Here is an 18191-nt window from a genome sequence, read left to right on the forward strand (position 1 = left end):
ATCAGTCACCTGTAATGACGGCCTGTGAACATGGTCATACAAAGATAGTGAATATACTATTAGACAAAGGAGCTGATTTGAATAAAGTGGACTCTAACGACCAGTCACCTTTAATGACGGCTTGTGAACATGGTCATACAGAATTAGTGAATTTGTTATTGACAAAAGGAGCAGATTTTAATAAATTGAATTTGCAAGATCAGTCAGCCCTCATGAAAGCTTGTGTGCATGGACATACAGAAATAGCAAATATTTTATTAGATCGAGGCATAGACTGTAATAAAATGGACTGGCATGATCAGTCACCATTACTACTGGCCTGTAAACATGGTCATATACAATTAGTTAAAGTATTTATAGAAAGAGGGGCAGACTGTGATAAATGTGACTACGAGGATCAGTCACCTCTATTTATGGCGTGTAAAAGTGGTCATACTGAAATAGTTAAGGTGTTATTAAACCGAGGAGTAGACTTCAACAGAAGTGATTATATTGGCCATTCGCCTATTAGGGAGGCTTGTGAACATGGTCATACAAAAATAGTTGAAATGCTGTTAGATAATGGGGCAAACTTAGATACATGTGATATGCTTGGTCACACGCCGTTAATGATGGCTTGTATACATAGTCATAAAACAATAATTAAAATGTTGCTAGATAGAGGAGCAGATTATAATATATGTGACAATAATGGGAAGTCACCAGTTCAAATTGCCTTTCTGAACTGTCAGTATGATATAGCTATCATGATTAATAAACATGCTTTAATGGAGAAACAAGGCCAAACGTCAACATAACATAAATGATGCACTTTCCAGAAAGGACTTAGACAAGTGCAAATGATTTTTTTTTTTTCAAAGTAATAAGCAATATGTTTGATAATTTGAATATTTATGATTAAACATTTATTGTTTTTTTCAACTGAAATTGATATCAATTTTATATTTCAATTGATTAATTATATAAACAATTGTGTTGCTAAAATATATGCTACTATTATTGTACCACTTTTCCGTTAAATAGTACTATTTTGACAAATTAACTACTATTCTCTAACAATATGCTTGTTTTTGATAGTGTTGCTTAAAAATATAAAATATGTATTTCATACATTCTTTTACGATGTAATATTCTGGTGATGATACATTCTTGTATCGTAAAAGTACCGCATGACATTTATTCAACACACATGACACAGTTATCTAATGAATGAGAAAAATAATACTTTATAGTATAAGGGAAGCGATGGTGTTGTATTTTTTGGTTCGTTCAATAGTCTGTCATATAATAGGTTTGACCTCTTGGTTGAGGAAGGTGAAATGAAATTAATACTATGTGAACTTTGTAATTGATTAAAAGAAATATATTTAACAGTTCACATAACATTAAAATGAGAAATAAGTAAATTTGTAGGTTTATCTAGTTTATCATGATGATTAGAAGACATCAACAAGAAACGTACATGTCTTCATTGTTAAGTGATAAGTGTCATATTACGCTGATTTGATAGTTTACTGAATTTTAAGTTATTAATGCTAATGTCTTTCTCGTTTTTTATGTAGATTATACCGTTGGCTTTCCCGTTTAAATGGTTTTACACTTGTAATTTTTATGGCCCTTTATAGCTTACTGTTCGGTGTGAGCCAAGGCTCCGTGTTGAAGACCATACCTTGACCTATAATGGTTTACTTTTGTTTTTGTTACTTGGATGGAGAGTTGTCTCATTGGCACTCATACTACCTCTTCCTATATCTAAGTATTCTTTTTGAAAATAGACCACACATCATTGTGATAAGGGACGGTGCATTATTTATCAAGCAGGGGGGACCGGTGCAAATGGTAAGGGTACATGTACTTTTTTCAACGTGCAAAGTAGTGGGACCTGATGATTTTTCATTATCTTAATGCATGGGACATACACTTTTTTCAAATGCTTAAGTAGTAAACATTTTATTTTAATTAGCCCAAAAATACACACAAGAAACATTCAAACAGAAACAGAATATGATAAACAATTTTAGTTTTGACTAGTGTAAATCAGCCCATCTAATTAAATTAAATATTGATCTTACAAAATTCAAGCTTATTAGGTAGTTTGATTTATTGCTGTGAAATGAAAGAATTTAATTATACAATAGGTAAAAATAAAAATTATTATATAAATTCAGATAGGCATCTTTAATTTTTTTTTATTACTTTTTCAAATCAACTTGGATTTTCATCAAACTATGCAGCTATCTTAGATATATATTAAGCTTACTGAATCCCAGGTCATTTTGTTTTTTGTTGTATTGCTGTCAAATTCAAGAATTAAATTAATCTAGGTAAATAAAACTAGAATTTGCATTTCGAACAAAATAGAGATAGTACACTTTAATTATTTTAATAACTTTTTCAAATCAACTTGGATTTTCATCAAACTATGCAGTTATCTTAGATATATATTAAGCTTACTGAATCCCATGTCATTTAGTTTTTTGTTGTATTGCTGTAAAATTTAAGAATTACAGTAATCTTGGTAAAAAAAGCTAGGATTTGCAATTCAGACAAAATAGAGATAGTATACTTTAATTTTTTTAATGACTTTTTCAAAACAACTTGGATTTTCATCAAACTATGCAGCTATCTTAGATATATATTAAGCTTACTGAATCCCAGGTCATTTTGTTTTTTGTTGTATTGCTGTCAAATTCAAGAATTAAATTAATCTAGGTCAAAAAAGGTAGAATTTGCATTTCGAACAAAATAGAGATAGTACACTTTAATTATTTTAATAACTTTTTCAAATCAACTTGGATTTTCATCAAACTATGCAGCTATCTTTGATATATATTAAGCTTACTGAATCCCAGGTCATTTTTGTTTTTGTTGTATTGCTGTCAAATTTAACAATTAAATTGTAAAGTGTACTATCTCTATTTTGTTTGAACTGCAAATTCTAGCTTTTTTGACCTAGATTTATCTAATTCTTAAATTAAACAGCAATACAACAAAAAACAAAATGACCTAAGATTCAGTAAGCTTAATATATCTCTAAGATGCAAATCCAAGTTGATTTGAAAAAGTTATTAAAAAAATTAAAGATGCCTATCTTAATTGCAAATTCTAGGTTTTTTTTTACCAAGATTACTTTAATTCTTAAATTTTACAGCAATACAACAAAAAACTAAATGACATGGGATTCAGTAAGCTTAATATATATCTAAGATAGCTGCATAGTTTGATGAAAATCCAAGTTGATTTGAAAGTTATAAAAAAAATTAAAGATGCCTATCTGAATTTATATAATAATTTTTATTTTTACCTATTGTAAAATTAAATTCTTTCATTTCACAGCAATAAATCAAACTACCTAATAAGCTTGAATTTTGTAAGATCAATATTTAATTTAGTTAGACGGGCTGATTTACACCAGTCAAAACTAAATTTGAAGGTCAAGACTAGTCGAGAATGTTAAAATGATTGTCAAAAACATTTATATCACAATAAATATTGTTGCTTTACGTTATTTAAGGTACAGATTGTGTTTTTATTCACTCAATATATTCATGATATTCATGGGACACATACTTTTTTTAATGAATAGAGGTCATGGGACATAACTTTTTTTCCTATCACATCAGCATGGGACAATACTTTTTTCCAAACAGGTTTTGCGATTTGCACCGGTCCCCCCTGCTTGATAAATATTGCACCGTCCCTAAGTAAGCCACTTTTGATACTTTTTAGATAAATTTGAGAATTGTATGATGATGATTTAACAAGTGAAGACAGATTTTTTCTTATCAACTTTATGTAAAAAATAATCTTCTTACAGATAGACATGTTGCTTCTGTAAAGAGATCAATAATTTAATTTTATATACCTTTGAAATAATTTTGATGAAGCTGTAGTATTGTAAAAGAAATAATTGTATACGTCAAAGATGTGACGTATTTATAGATTATCGGTGATCATCTCAATGCCATTGATTTTCTCGCTTGAGCCAGTACGGCGAAAGTGAAAAAAACTATCGAGTTGAGATGACCAATGATAATCTGTTCATCGCTATTTAACCAATGACGACGTTGTTAACTTCATGTCATTTACAAGGCCACGTGCTGTCTTTATTTCTAGCGATAATTTTGCATATCACTCGACTCCACTGAGAAAGGAAATTATCAGTCAGCAAGATGACTGGAAAATTTCCCAAAATAGCAATAATATGGTATTTCAATGCCCATCTGTCTATCCATCCATCCGTTATAATATCTGATGATTGATAATCAATAAATGTGTAGCAACAAATAGTACTAAAAATAAGTATGAAGTATAATTTCCAATAAGACAACTATCAACCAAAGTCAAATGGTGTTGATGTAATTAACCTTACTGCCTTCAACAATAAGCAAAACCCATATCATAAGGTTAGGAACTAAAAAAGCTTGATATGACAAACTGAGAATCAAAAGGCAGATTTATGACCAAGAAAAAATAAAACAAAAAAACAAATACAACATCTTATATATAATAGCTACCACTAGCTCTGGACGTCTGAAATGAACATACTTTGGGGTGTTTAAAATGTTATGAATGCTCAACCCTATCTTTACCTTGGACAGTGAATAAACAGCACATTGCAATAATAAACTAAACATCAGCATGATTAGTCAATGAATGCATTTCACGGTGATAAGATCTTACTATGATGTGATATGTACTTTAAAAACAGACAGACATTACAAGTCAGATTGTTATCTTAAATTTGAAAATGGAAATGGGGAATGTGTCAAAGAGACAACAAACTTACCACAGAGCAGACAACAGCCGAAGGCAACCAATGGGTCTTCAGTGCAGCGAGAAACTCTCACACCCGGAGGCGTCCTTCAGCTGGCCCCTAAACAAATATGTATACTAGTTCAGTGATAATGGATGTCATACTAAACTCCGAATTATATGCAAGAAACTTAAATTAAGAATCATACAAGACTTACAAAGGCCAGAGGCTCCTGACCCTACACAGGCGCAACGAAAGTCGAAAAAGATACGACAAACGTATTGCAATAAATATGTGGGGGTTACAGCGTAAACTATTTGTTTGAAGTGTTATATTACACGAGGTAGACAACCTGTATGCAAAAAGTCGCAAAGTTCCGTCTGTCATATTACCATTGTCCTTGACCTCTTTATGTGGTGTGTGACTGCTTGAATAAATCACTTAGCAGTTATACGATCACTATATTGTAATTGTTATATTCGATCATTGACAGTTCTACAGGTGAACATCGGAAAGTGATCTAATTTTATGGAATAGCGATCAAGATTGTTTTATGTGGTTTGTTCTATTTCTTAGATACTATATGCAATAGAAACACTTTATTTGGTGTACGGAATAATTGTTAGGTGTACATGTCTGTCTTGAAGGTTTCATTGTGTAAATGTGTTAACAAGGGCTCTTCTGACATGAACCTCATTATAATGTCACTGTTTAATTTTGAATGAGGTTTGTTACGCAGATATGTTAAACAATAGGCTTCTTATAATAGTTCCCATGTTGTAAAGTGACCTTAATATCGTTTGTCACCGAGATTTGAAATAATTCTTCAGTAAAGATCAAAATAGAGCTGATAAGGCTGCTTATAATACTTGTATCATTATTTATGGAAAGTTTCAGCTGTCATATATTAGAGATTTATATAACGTTATGCTAAAGCTTCCAATGTAAAGTTAATACAGCGTTGTAGTGTTTGCTATGTACGTTTTAGTATATCAGTATAGTAAGAGAGATAACTATGTTATGTGTTGGAACAATGTATGTGAGCTGCTTGTCTCCCTTTGTACTGTTATATATACAATACGCTGAGTTCCGGTTACGTAATAAATGATGTACCTTCAATGGTGTTTGTTTGTATGCCAGTATCAGCTTTAATCAAATTGTTCTAACCACAAACAGTATAAGCGTGATGATGAATTAAATCGTCAAAATGGAAACTTTAAATAAAAAATGCTAAGTTGAATCTGCATTGTGTTGACTTGCAACTTCAAGTGTTGATGTTGTGAAAGCATCGTGGTAAGCCACGGCGTTATGATGATATAGTTATAACACGTAACGTTGAGTTGAAACTACATATTGTTAAGTTGACATTACACGATGTTTACTTGCTACTGGATAATGCTTACACGTACACTTCGATTGCTAGGATAACAAATGAAACGAAAAGTTGAACTTCAAGATGTTAACTTATTATTAATAAATGTAAAGCTTAGATATCACAACGTCATATCATTATATTGTCACGATAGGTTTATCATAATTGTTGTAGACTTTAAACTACACGATGTAAAGCTAAACTAGCATAATGTTATATAACTATAATGTGACAATAAGCTAACCGTCCAATATGCTCACCAGAAATTACACGAGGTAAAGTTGAAAGTACGTGTTGTTGAGGTAGGATTGCACAATGTTATATCATTATTATGTCATGAAAAGCTTATCATACAATATGCTCACTAGAAAATACACGACGTAAAGTTGTAAGTATGTGTTATTCAGCTAGGATTGGACAATTTTATATGACTTTAATGCCGCGATAAGCTTTAATACCACAGAATATGCTCACTAGAAATTACACGAAATAAAGTTGAAAGTACGTGTTATTGAGCAAGGATTGCACAATGTTATATCACTATAATGTCACGACAAGCTTACCATTTAATATGCTCACTAGAAATTACACGACGTAAAGTTGAAAAATACGTGTTGTTAATCTAAGAATGCACGACGGTATATCATTATAATGTCCCGATAGGCTTACCGTTTAATATGCTCACCTGGAATTCCAAGACGTACTCAGCCTGTTAAAGCTACATGATGTTAAGTCTGAATAGCACGATGTTATGTCATTATAATGTTACGGAGGATAATCATATATTGGGATGACATAAAACAACAGGGCGTAAAGTATTGAACGTTAAAGTCTAGCACGATGTCATATCATTAAAATGTATCGATAGGCTTTTTATACAATGAGTTGACTTATATTAAAACGACAAAATATACAGTTGAAAGTAGACGATGTTAAGCTTAGATATCATGATATGATATCATTTTTATGTCACGATAGGCTTATCAAACATTATTTTGACACGAAGGTGGAAGAAAGGTCCGTTGATGTAGGACATGAGGTCATGCGGTATCTTGCAAATAGTGACACATATGCGTAGTAATAATATGAATTAGAAATAGAATAAATTAAAAATACATTTTACATCGGGTTGTTGTCGCTTTGACACATTCCCCATTTCCTTTCTCAATTTTATTATTCTACTTTCTCATACCTGCAAACGTTTCAAAAAGCCAATAGGGGTTTTGTGTGCAAGATGGCTCTTTTAGTCCTACGAAACCTTCAACGGAGCCTTTAAATGTATTTTTATGTTGTTTGTTTGCTTCTTCATACTTTTAAAAGCCTATAGCCATTGTAAAATTAACATTGTAGACAAAATTGCTCTTTCTAAATTCCCATTTGGACAGGTATGATTTCTATTTACACTGTAACAGTACGGTCCATGTTATATTATAATTTCAAAATTAAAAAGTTTTGAAATTTTGAAATTTTCACCAAATAAATAAAATTCTAAATATCGTTTTTAGATTTGACAGTTTAGATATTTGATCAAACTTTTAAAGTGCTCATAAGGTGCAGTTTATGATTATTTCGCTTTTTGAAATTACATTTTTAAGTTTTGATGAAGATATCAAAATTACAAAAGGGGCGAAAAGAGGGGTACTGCGAAACGGAATAAAAGCGGAACGAAACGAAACAAAATGTAATGCACAGCTACGGTTACTTTAAAGCTAATGTACAAAATAAGTCAAAAGGAAGGCAGTTGTAAGCGGTGAAAAATTTGGATAACAAAATATATATTTCTCAAAAAGCGGATAATTCGTGTTAAAACAAGAAGCATGGCTCTGATTAGGATCATTCTTAATTAGGAATGAAGCGTACGAAATATATCAAATAATTTTTAATTGCAAAATAAATGATTTAAAGATGAAGTGGTTTTTTTTAAAACAAATTGGACATCACATGAGATAACAGTATCCTGAACTTTTTTGAAGGTTTTGCATCTGTGGATTTTTTTTATTATTTAAACCGTTATCAAACAAGTAGAATAACATTTTCTTTAAAAAATCTCTTAACATAAGCTGTGCGTTTAGAATAATAGTTCAGAACTATTTTGTTCCCCCAGCGCCCAACATTTAGGTGTAACAGTGAAAACTCGCAGTAGACCATACAGCTAAGGTTAATTATGTTTATATTTTCTTCTGCACTCTAAACATTTAAAGAAAATTTTGCTCTTCGACTTCTTAAACTGTGGTCGCTTTACCGGATAGCACGAACAGACGCCTAATGGATCGGGAAAAAAAATACGTTGACAAAACTGTTATCCGTTGGGAGTCCGTTCATGTACTTACAAAATAAAACGGACTCGTAACGAAGGCACACCGGACACACAGAGAATATGCAACGTACGAGAAACGGAAACGTACCAGACAGAACAGATGTCAAACATACAGCAAACTGACGAGTACCGCACATAACTTACACCAAACGGAAGCGTATCGGTTAAAATGAAAGAACACGATATGCGAAAAAAATGAAAGGCGGCAATAATAATACGTGCAAATCGCATAAATATTCAAAAAGATTCCGTTTAACTGGTCTTGGTTTGTCTTTCAAAATACCGCCAAAGGGTAATGTCTTGCCTGATAATTAGATGCTTGATAGTTAAGACGTGTTCTCACTCTAAGATCATTTATGAATAATAAGCCTTCATGACACACAAGAAATCTGGCACACCAATAATTGCCTTTTCTGACGCGAAATTTTCAATGGTATTTATCCGTTACAGAACCGTTCCTTATCCGTTTTCTCCCGCGTTTAATGTCTGGTAAAAGTCCGTTTCACATCAGTTCAACATCTGTTCATCCTTTATACGTCCGACGATGTCAATGAATCCGAAGACACTTGGTTTCCGGACAATAACATTAGTTTAAGTGAATGGATTTCTACTAAATTTAAGCACACAGTTTGAAATCACAAAAAAAAGGTTCGGATTGATTTCGGGTTATAGTCCCAACAATTTAGTAAGAAGGGTCCCAAAAGGGGTCAAAATATGCATTGCTCTAGTTTCTAGACAATAACTTGTGTATTAGTGTATGTATCTTTCTGAAAAAGTACAACAAGGTTCCATATCGCAGAGGAAAGGCAGGTATTAAGTATGGGGAATTGTCTTAAAAGTTCAGGAATTAGGAGCAAAAAACAAGCATCTTTCTAGCTTCCGAACAATTACTTGAGGTCAAGTGTATAGATCTTTCTAAAATTGTACAGCAATTAAGGAACCATACCACAAAGGGGAAGTTGGGATTGAGTCTGCGGAGAGGTAAAAATAGGGGGGGGGGTAATTTTTTTCATATTTTTTCTTCTTAAAATTTTCTATTTTCTATTGATTCATATTTCGTAATTGTATGTTAAAGCAAACACTAATGATATATCACGAGATACACACCGAATAAGATGTGTAAATTATTAAATAAAGTATTGTGCAATAGCAGGAAATCTTCAATTGCATAGTATTGCGCTGTAGCATAGTATTGAGAATTAGCAAGAAATCTTCAATTGCGACGAATTGCGATATAGCAAGACATCTTCATTTTCAGACTATAATTGCGCAATAGCACAATATTGGACAAGGAAGAAATCTTCGATTGCTCATTATTGTGCAATAGCAAAATATTTTCAATTAAAAATGAATACAAATATTTCAACCCATTTAATATTTTAAAGATCTTTCACCACATTTATTATTTGTCATTATAATGTATTATTTCAAAATTTTTATCACAATCCAAATTCAGACTGTATCAAGCTTAAATAATGTGTTGAAACTTGCACCAACTGTTCAGGGTTCGATCACTTCGGTTGAATCAGGCTGCGCTCAGCGAAGCATTTTATTTTGTTATTGTACGACAATTCTATTTTCAGTCAAATTCCATCGTGTAAAGAGAGCCAGTGACATAATCTCTGCACGATGGATCTTGCCATCTTGGCGACACACCAATGATGCTCTCGAATTTAATTTTAAGTAAACCTACGGAACGCTGAAAATATTCGAATATTTGAAAGTCAAGTAAATATAAAAACCAAAACAATTTAAAAGGTGTTTGACCAAAAGGAAAGTTAAAGTATGAAATTCCATTTAAGTAGATATAGGAAGATGTGGTATGAGTACCAATGAGAAAACTCTCCATCCAAATCACGATTTGTAAATGTAAACCATTATAGGTCAAAGTACTTCAACGCGGAGCCTTTTCTCGGACTGAACGGGACCACTTTGTCCAAGGGAGTTCAAACCTTGTTTCTTTATAAAACGACCTACACTAAATTATTAATTGTTGGTTGTCAGTGGCAAATATTACATGCATATTCAAGATGTTTACAAATTAACATGATACATAACAGGTAAAACATGTAAGAGTTGTTCATAATGCTGATCGGCATCCACTGGAAAATGAGGATATATTGAATAGGGACAAAAAACTTTCCTTGCAACGAGTTACTGCAGGGGTTCTTAACGTGAAGAGTACTTGAACTCATTTTGACAAGACTTTGCAGTGTTCTTTTTCTTAACTGAAAGTTGATTGTTGTGTAATAACTAAAAAATGCACAAATGACAAATACGGAACTATTACTTAATGCAAACAAGCTGGTTCCCTTTTTTGGATTAACCGTGATAGTCCGTCGAAAGGGGACCATAAATGGCTGACCCGTGTTAGGAAAGGGCTATATCTCTTGCACGTAAAATACACCCTTGATGATCTCGAAAAAGAGCAGGGCAATGCCGCTAAAAGGCAGCACTCGCACCCGCAAAGTGGAAAGGGATTAGATATAAACTTTTCAAAATATCAATTTTCAAAATGCCGACACCTACAAAAAATAGATTGGAACTTAATGTACAGAGGCAACTATTACATAGATTTGCAAGCTGGAAAATATTTATGGTATACGTTTATAAATATGGGGTTCGTGTTGTTTATTCTTTAGTTTTCTATGTTGTGTCATGTGTACTATTGTTTTTCTGTTTGTCTTTTTCATTTTTAGCCATGGCGTTGTCAGTTTGTTTTAGATTTATGAGTTTGACTGTCCCTTTGGTATCTTTCGTCCCTCTTTTATATGATATGAATGTATTGAGCTTTAAAAAAAAAACTGATGGTAACGTTTACTTTATTTGGCCTTTTTTATTAGGTCTTTCCACCTTTCCGTGGAAAGACCTATTGAATTTGTTCTGATTATTATTATTATTTTTTTTTTTTTTCTTCCGCCTAATTTTTTTTCTTGCGTATTATTGATGTTTCAAAAGATGTCGCTTAGATATTTGGAATATGGTATCGTATAGTTTATACGCTTTAAAAAATTACAACTGTGTAACAAAATACTTTACGTTGTAAGAGTTATCTCCCCAAACACTGTTTTTCTTGTGGCCACTACTCCTTCGCAACCGTTAAAGATTACGACAAATTTATTTTACCAAATTGCTCGTTACATCTTCAGGATTAGGATATTCATTTGGACCGAAGCTTTACGGAGACTCCATATGAGAGTTATTCCCCCTTTTCCCTTAAATTAAGTGATATGCATTTCTAAATGGTAAACCATAAGTGATAAAGACATAGGGTCTTTAGATTTGGGGTCCTTGGTCCAAAATAATAAAAATGAGGTCAAGGTCAAAGGTCAAGGTCATATTCTAAATTTTGATTTTGGCTTATTTTCATTTATTTTCAAATACCTTATGACATATCGACAAATAATTTTTCATAAATTGTTAGTTGCGACATGTCCTTACTTGTATATTTTGATTGAAAGGGTGCGCAGGCAATAAATAGGAGTTTTTGCCCATCTTACATTTAGAATTACGCGTAAAGTGATATTACTAATAAACCAAACATATTAAAGACCTTGGGTCTTTTGATTTAAGGTCTTTGGTTTGTGAACTTGAAATTGAGGTCAAGGTCATAGGTCAATATGACGTTCTAGATTTTGACCTTTGCTTTAAATTCATATAAATACATCATACAGCCATAGGAACTAACATTTTAAACTGATTTTTAATATTTCAATATCAAAATAGATCTTTTGTAGTGGAAAGACCTACAATTGTTCTCTGAACAATTGGTTTTTAATTATATTTGATTTAGTCATTTTTACTTTATTTGATTCGAGCGTCACTGGTGTAGACGAAACGCGAGGCTGGTGCAAATACAAAATTTCCAACCTGGTGTCTATCTATGATAAAAGAGGGTCGAAAGATACCAAAGGGACAGTTAAACTCATAAATCTAAACCAAACTGACAACGCCATGGCTAAAAATGAAAAAGACAAACAAACAACAGCACACATAGAAAAGTAAAGAATAAACAACACGAACCCCACCAAAAATCTAGGGTGATCTCAGGTGCTCCGGATAAGTTAATAAGTTCATTTACAGATATTAAAACAGTTTCCTGACTCCAAGCTACTTATATTTGATATAAGTCTCAGCGGCTAGCAGTATAAAACAGATATCAACAGTCCCCAACATTGGCGGCTATCACAACGTTCATAGCGACACCATAAATTATAAATGTCTTCCGTATCAATACTTTGAACTAAAATCAATGATAAAAGACAATATCTTATCAATATGCAATCGATAAAAATTGAAAACGAAATATTGAAAATTGCATGAGACCGAAGCGCTTTTTCTGGATCTACCTTCTTTAGGAACGTCCAACGCCGAATACTTGAAAGCGAACAGTTTATTAAGAGCCAAACTAGTTGATTAAAGTTAATCGTTCAAGATGTACTTGAATTTCGATGGTTTCATTTACCGACATGATTGCATATAGTAAGAAGTCATAAAGCAAAAAATATTAAATTAAAATCAAGTATAGAGCAATTTTATTGGTTAAAGTTAAGTTGAAAATATATTTACATACTCAAACCTACCATACTATTTGACCTAGTGAGAGTTGTCCAGTTTTCACTATTTTTCCTAAATGATGAGCGAATAGTTCTGAATTATTTATCTGAAACGCTAATCTTATAGAGATTTTTTTTAAACGTAAATAAACTTTTGCAGATTTGATAAGCTTACAACTGCCTGCCTCTGGTCTCATTCTATACATAAACTTTTAAGTAGCAGTAACTGTTCATTTTATTTTGTTTCGTTTTGTTTCGCTTGTATTCCGTTTCGCGGGCAGATAATAGGTGCCCCTCATTGCGACCCTTTTCCAATTCTGATATCTTCATTAATAATTTCAAAAAATCAAACTTTCAAAAAAACGAAATAATCAAAACTGCACGTTTAGTTTAGTACTTTTTAAAGTTTGATAAAAAATCTATACTATAAAATCAAAAACAAAATATTAATAATTTTGAAATATCAATTATTTGGTAATTATTTTTAAAAAATCAAAACTTTTTAAAAAATTCAGAATTTTGAAACTTTGATCAAAATTCCATAATTATAAATTGGAAAACTTTTCAAAATTTGAAATGATGTACATGTACGGACCGTACTGTAACAGTGTAAATAAAAAGTAGAATTATAATGTATTTCTAATTTATTCTCTTTTTAGATCATATTATTACTACGGATATGAGGCACTATTTGCAAGATACCGCAGGTCCTACATCAGTGGACCTTTTTTCCACCTTCGTGTCGTTTCGTGTCAAAAAAATGTTTGATAAGCCTATCGTGGCATACAAACGATAAAACATCGTGATATCTAAGCTTAACATCGTCTACTTTCAACTGAATAATCTGTCATTGTAAGTCAACTCATTGTATAAAAAGCCTATCGACACATTTTAATGATATGACATCGTGCTATCAAGACTTAACGCTTAATACTTTCAACTGTACGCCCTGTCGTTTTATGTGATCCCAATATATGATTATCCCTCCGTAACATTATGATGACATGACATCGTGCTATTCAGACTTAACATCATGTAGTTTTAACAGTACGTCTTGTAATTCCATGTGAGCATATTAAATGGTGAGCCTATGGGGACATTATAATGATATACGGTGCCACCGTGCAATCTAGCTCAACAACATGTAATTTCAACTTTACGTCGTGTAATTTCTAGTAAGCATATTGTATGGTAAGCTTATCGTGACATACTAATTATATAACATTGTGCAATCCTTGCTGAACAAAACGTTCTTTCAACTTTACGTCGTGTAATTTATAGTGAGCATATTGTATGGTAACCTTGTCGTGACATAATAATGATATAACATGGTGCAATCCTAGCTCAACAACAAGTACTTTCAACTTTACGTCGTGTTATTTCTAGTGAACATAGTGTATGGTAAGTCTATCGGGACATTATAATGATATACCATCTTGCAATCTTAGCTTAACAACACGTTATTTCAGTTTTACGTCGTGTGATTTCCAGTCAGCATATTGTATTGTTAGCCTATCGGGACATTATAATGATATAACATTGTGCATTCCTAGTTCAACTTAACGTCGTCTAATTTCTAGTGAGCATATTGTATGGTTAGCTTATTGTGACATTAAAGTAATACAACATTATGCTAGTTTGGCTTAACATCGTGAGGTTTAAAGTCTACATATAGTATGCTAAACCTATCGTGACATTATAATGATATAACGTTGTGATATCCAAGCTTTACATTTATCAATAATAAGTCAACATCACGTTTCAATTTTTTGTTTCATTTGCTATCCTAGCAATCGAAGAGTACGTCTAAGCATTGTCCATTATCAAGTTAACATCGTGTAAAAAGTAAAATAAAAAAATACTGAACTTAGAGGAAAATCAATTCGGAAAGTTTATAATAACATGGCAAAATCAAATAACAAAACGAATGGACAAGAACTGTCATATTCCTGACTTGGTACAGGCATTTTCAAATGTAGAAAATGGTGGATTATTTTACACCTGGTTTTATAGCGCTAACCCTCTCACTTTGATAATAGTCTCATCAAATTCCGTTATATTTACAACTAAACAGACACAATAAATAAGATAGTCAAAATATGGGTACATCAGTCATCATCGTATAACAATTTTAAAAGGAACAATTTAACAGAACACAAACACATCCATCTACAAACACATTCATTGATTTGTGTGTCTGACGTCAGAAAATTGTATACGTCACATAGCTTTGTCGTGAGGCATTATGTCATTATGTACATACAAACAATTTTAAAATATACATAGGCAATGTTAGCATATAGGGTTAAAAAATCAAAAGTATGTAAGAATAAATTTCAGAAATAGACTGAGTTAGAAAATAGACCAAAAGTTATATATAGAATTTATCAGAATCCATGAATAGTTAATTCCACTACGCGATGTAATGTCAACTTAACAATATGTAGTTTCAACTCAAAGTTACGTGTTATAAGCATATTATCATAACGCCGTGGCTGACCACGATGCCTTCACAATATCAACACTTGAAGTTGCAGGTCAACACAATGCAGATTCAACGTAGCATTTTATCATTTAAAGATTTCATTGTGATGATTTAATTCATCATCACGCTGTAATAACTTTACATTGGAAGCTTCATTATAACTTTATGTAAATCTCTAATATATGACAGCTGAGGCTTTCCATATGATAACATTACATGGACCGTACTGTTACAGTGAAAACAGAAAGTAGAATAATGTATGTATGAAAAACATAAATAATCGAAAGGTGACTCTGAAAAGTAGTAATATAACAAGAGGCTCTCAAGAGCCTGAATCGCTCACCTTGATTTTTTGGCATTTATCTTTCGTTTAAGAATTTAATTGTCCAATTTCGACGTAGTTTTTTAGTTCAATGTATATTATGCAAAAATCATATCATTCAACTTAACTTTGGTTGGAATTGGTTCAGTAGTTTCAAAGGAGAACATTTTTCAAAGTTTGAAAACATGATAAACAAATTGTGTAAAACTGTTTTTAAAGGGCAATACCTTTTTCAGTGGTCAATTGACAGTTTTGGGTCGATGCCTCTGCTGGTGGACGTTTCGTCCCCGAGGGTATCACCAGCCCAGTAGTCAGCACTTCGGTTTTGACATGAACATCAATAATGTGGTCATTTTTATAAATTTCCTGTTTACAAAACTTTGAATTTTTCGAAAAACTAAGGATTTTCTTATCCCAGGCATAGATCACCTTAGCCGTATTTGACACAACTTTTTGGAATTTTGGATCCTCAATGCTTTCAACTTTATATTTGTTTGGTTTATAACTATTTTGATATGAGCGTCACTGATGAGTCTTATTTAGACGAAACGCGCGTCTGGCGTACTAAATTATAATCCTGGTACCTTTGATAACTATTTACACCACTGGGTTGATGTCTCTGCTGGTGGACGTTTCGTCTCCGAGGGTATCACCAGCCCAGTAGTCAGCACTTCGGTGTTGACATGATTATCAATAATGTGGTCATTTTTATAAATTTCCTGTTTACAAAACTTTGAATTTTTCGAAAAACTAAGGATTTTCTTATCCCAGGCATAGATAATCTTAGCCGTATTTGACACAACTTTTTGGAATTTTGGATCCTCAATGCTCTTCAACTTTGCATTTGTTTGGTTTATAACTATTTTGATATGAGCGTCACTGATGAGTATTATCATAAAATACAACTTACAATTAAATATTAAGAATGAAAACAAATGCGGTCACTTCCATTTAAGAATGATATCGTCTAAAAATTAACTCAATGTTAAAATTTTGAAGATTTTAGCCCATATTATGTAACAGAAGTTTTCTACTTTCCAATAAATAGCTTTTTAAATACATTTAAAAAAAATATTATGCAAGTTAGATGATGACATAGTACAGGAACTGGACGACGGAGGTATTGAAACAGAGGTCGTTGAAGCAGATGAGTATGCATTTAACTTAGAAGGTAAAATTCGTCAACTCAACTTTATCTTAGTCAAAACTACATCGTTGAATACACACGCAGAAAGTTTTACTCCACGCATACTCAATCCGTTCATACTATAAACTCTTCATATACAGAATACCAGAACAACTCAAATTACCGTTTGTCAGATTTTCGCCCATCCTTTAGCTCAACTAGGAAAGACAACAAACTATCCAAGTTGAATCTCCCTACTTTCGATGGAGATACACCTCAAGGGCAGTCATTTTTGGACTCATTTGAGACAGCCGTGCACACGAACCCAACCATAAGCAACGTCCAAAAAGTCAATTATTTGAAATCGTTATTCACGATGAAGCTCTAAAATCAGTGACAGGTTTTGCGCTCACTAATGCAAACTATGAAAGGCAGTTTCCCTATTACAAGAAAGATATGGTCAGCAACATAAAATTACACAGAGGTATATGCAGGAACTTATTGATATTACGTCGCCTAGGTACACACTTTTAAAACTCCGACATTTTTATGACATTATTGAAATTTACATAAGAGATTTAGAATCACTAGGACAAACTGATAATTCATACGGAGCGCTGTTAGTGCCATTAATATTGAACAAACTACCAGATGAAATTTGAAAAAAACCTTGCAAAAGAATTTGGGTCCACAAACATACGCTTTGCAGACTTACGAAAAGGCATATTTAATGAAATAAATATCATGGAAGCCGGTAACTCAACAGACAGTCATGGAAATCCTACCGCTACTGCAGCATTTTTGACGAACACAAAACCGCGAAATCGACAATCAAGTCTCAGCCCGCCAAAATAAGAATCACCAAAACACTAACTTCAAATCTGAACAGTGCGATTATTGGCACGAATCACACGACTTGGTAAATTGTAACAAAGTAACTGAATATAAAGACCGCATGTCAATAGTAAAAAGATGCCGCCTATAATTCAACTGTTTACGGCATCATAACTTGGTTGGTTGTAAGTCAAATAAAACATGCAGAAAACATCATAAGCGTCATCACACGAGTTTATGTAAGGATAATGCACAAATAGATACTGAAGATAGTGTGAACGTAAGTACCATTCAACACAACGCGAAGGAAACCACGAATGTCATGCTCAAAACCGCAATACATCATGTAAGTTCAGAACTACAACCTTCAGAAGCCAACATTCTTTTTGGTGAAGGTGCACAGAGGTCTTTCATCACAGAAGG

The 18191-nt window shown here is 32.6% G+C and overlaps 1 protein-coding gene across 1 annotated transcript; it reads left to right on the plus strand.

Moving 5' to 3' along the window:
- Positions 1-14: 14 nt before the first annotated feature.
- On the plus strand, positions 15-899 carry LOC139515919 (ankyrin repeat domain-containing protein 50-like). The gene has a single exon (XM_071305682.1). It carries the CDS (start codon positions 15-17, stop codon positions 795-797), a length of 783 nt encoding a protein of 260 aa, XP_071161783.1. The 3' UTR covers positions 798-899.
- The last annotated feature ends 17292 nt before the right edge of the window (positions 900-18191 follow it).

Source organism: Mytilus edulis, chromosome 3 (assembly GCF_963676685.1).
Source record: "Mytilus edulis chromosome 3, xbMytEdul2.2, whole genome shotgun sequence".
Taxonomy (NCBI): domain Eukaryota; kingdom Metazoa; phylum Mollusca; class Bivalvia; order Mytilida; family Mytilidae; genus Mytilus; species Mytilus edulis.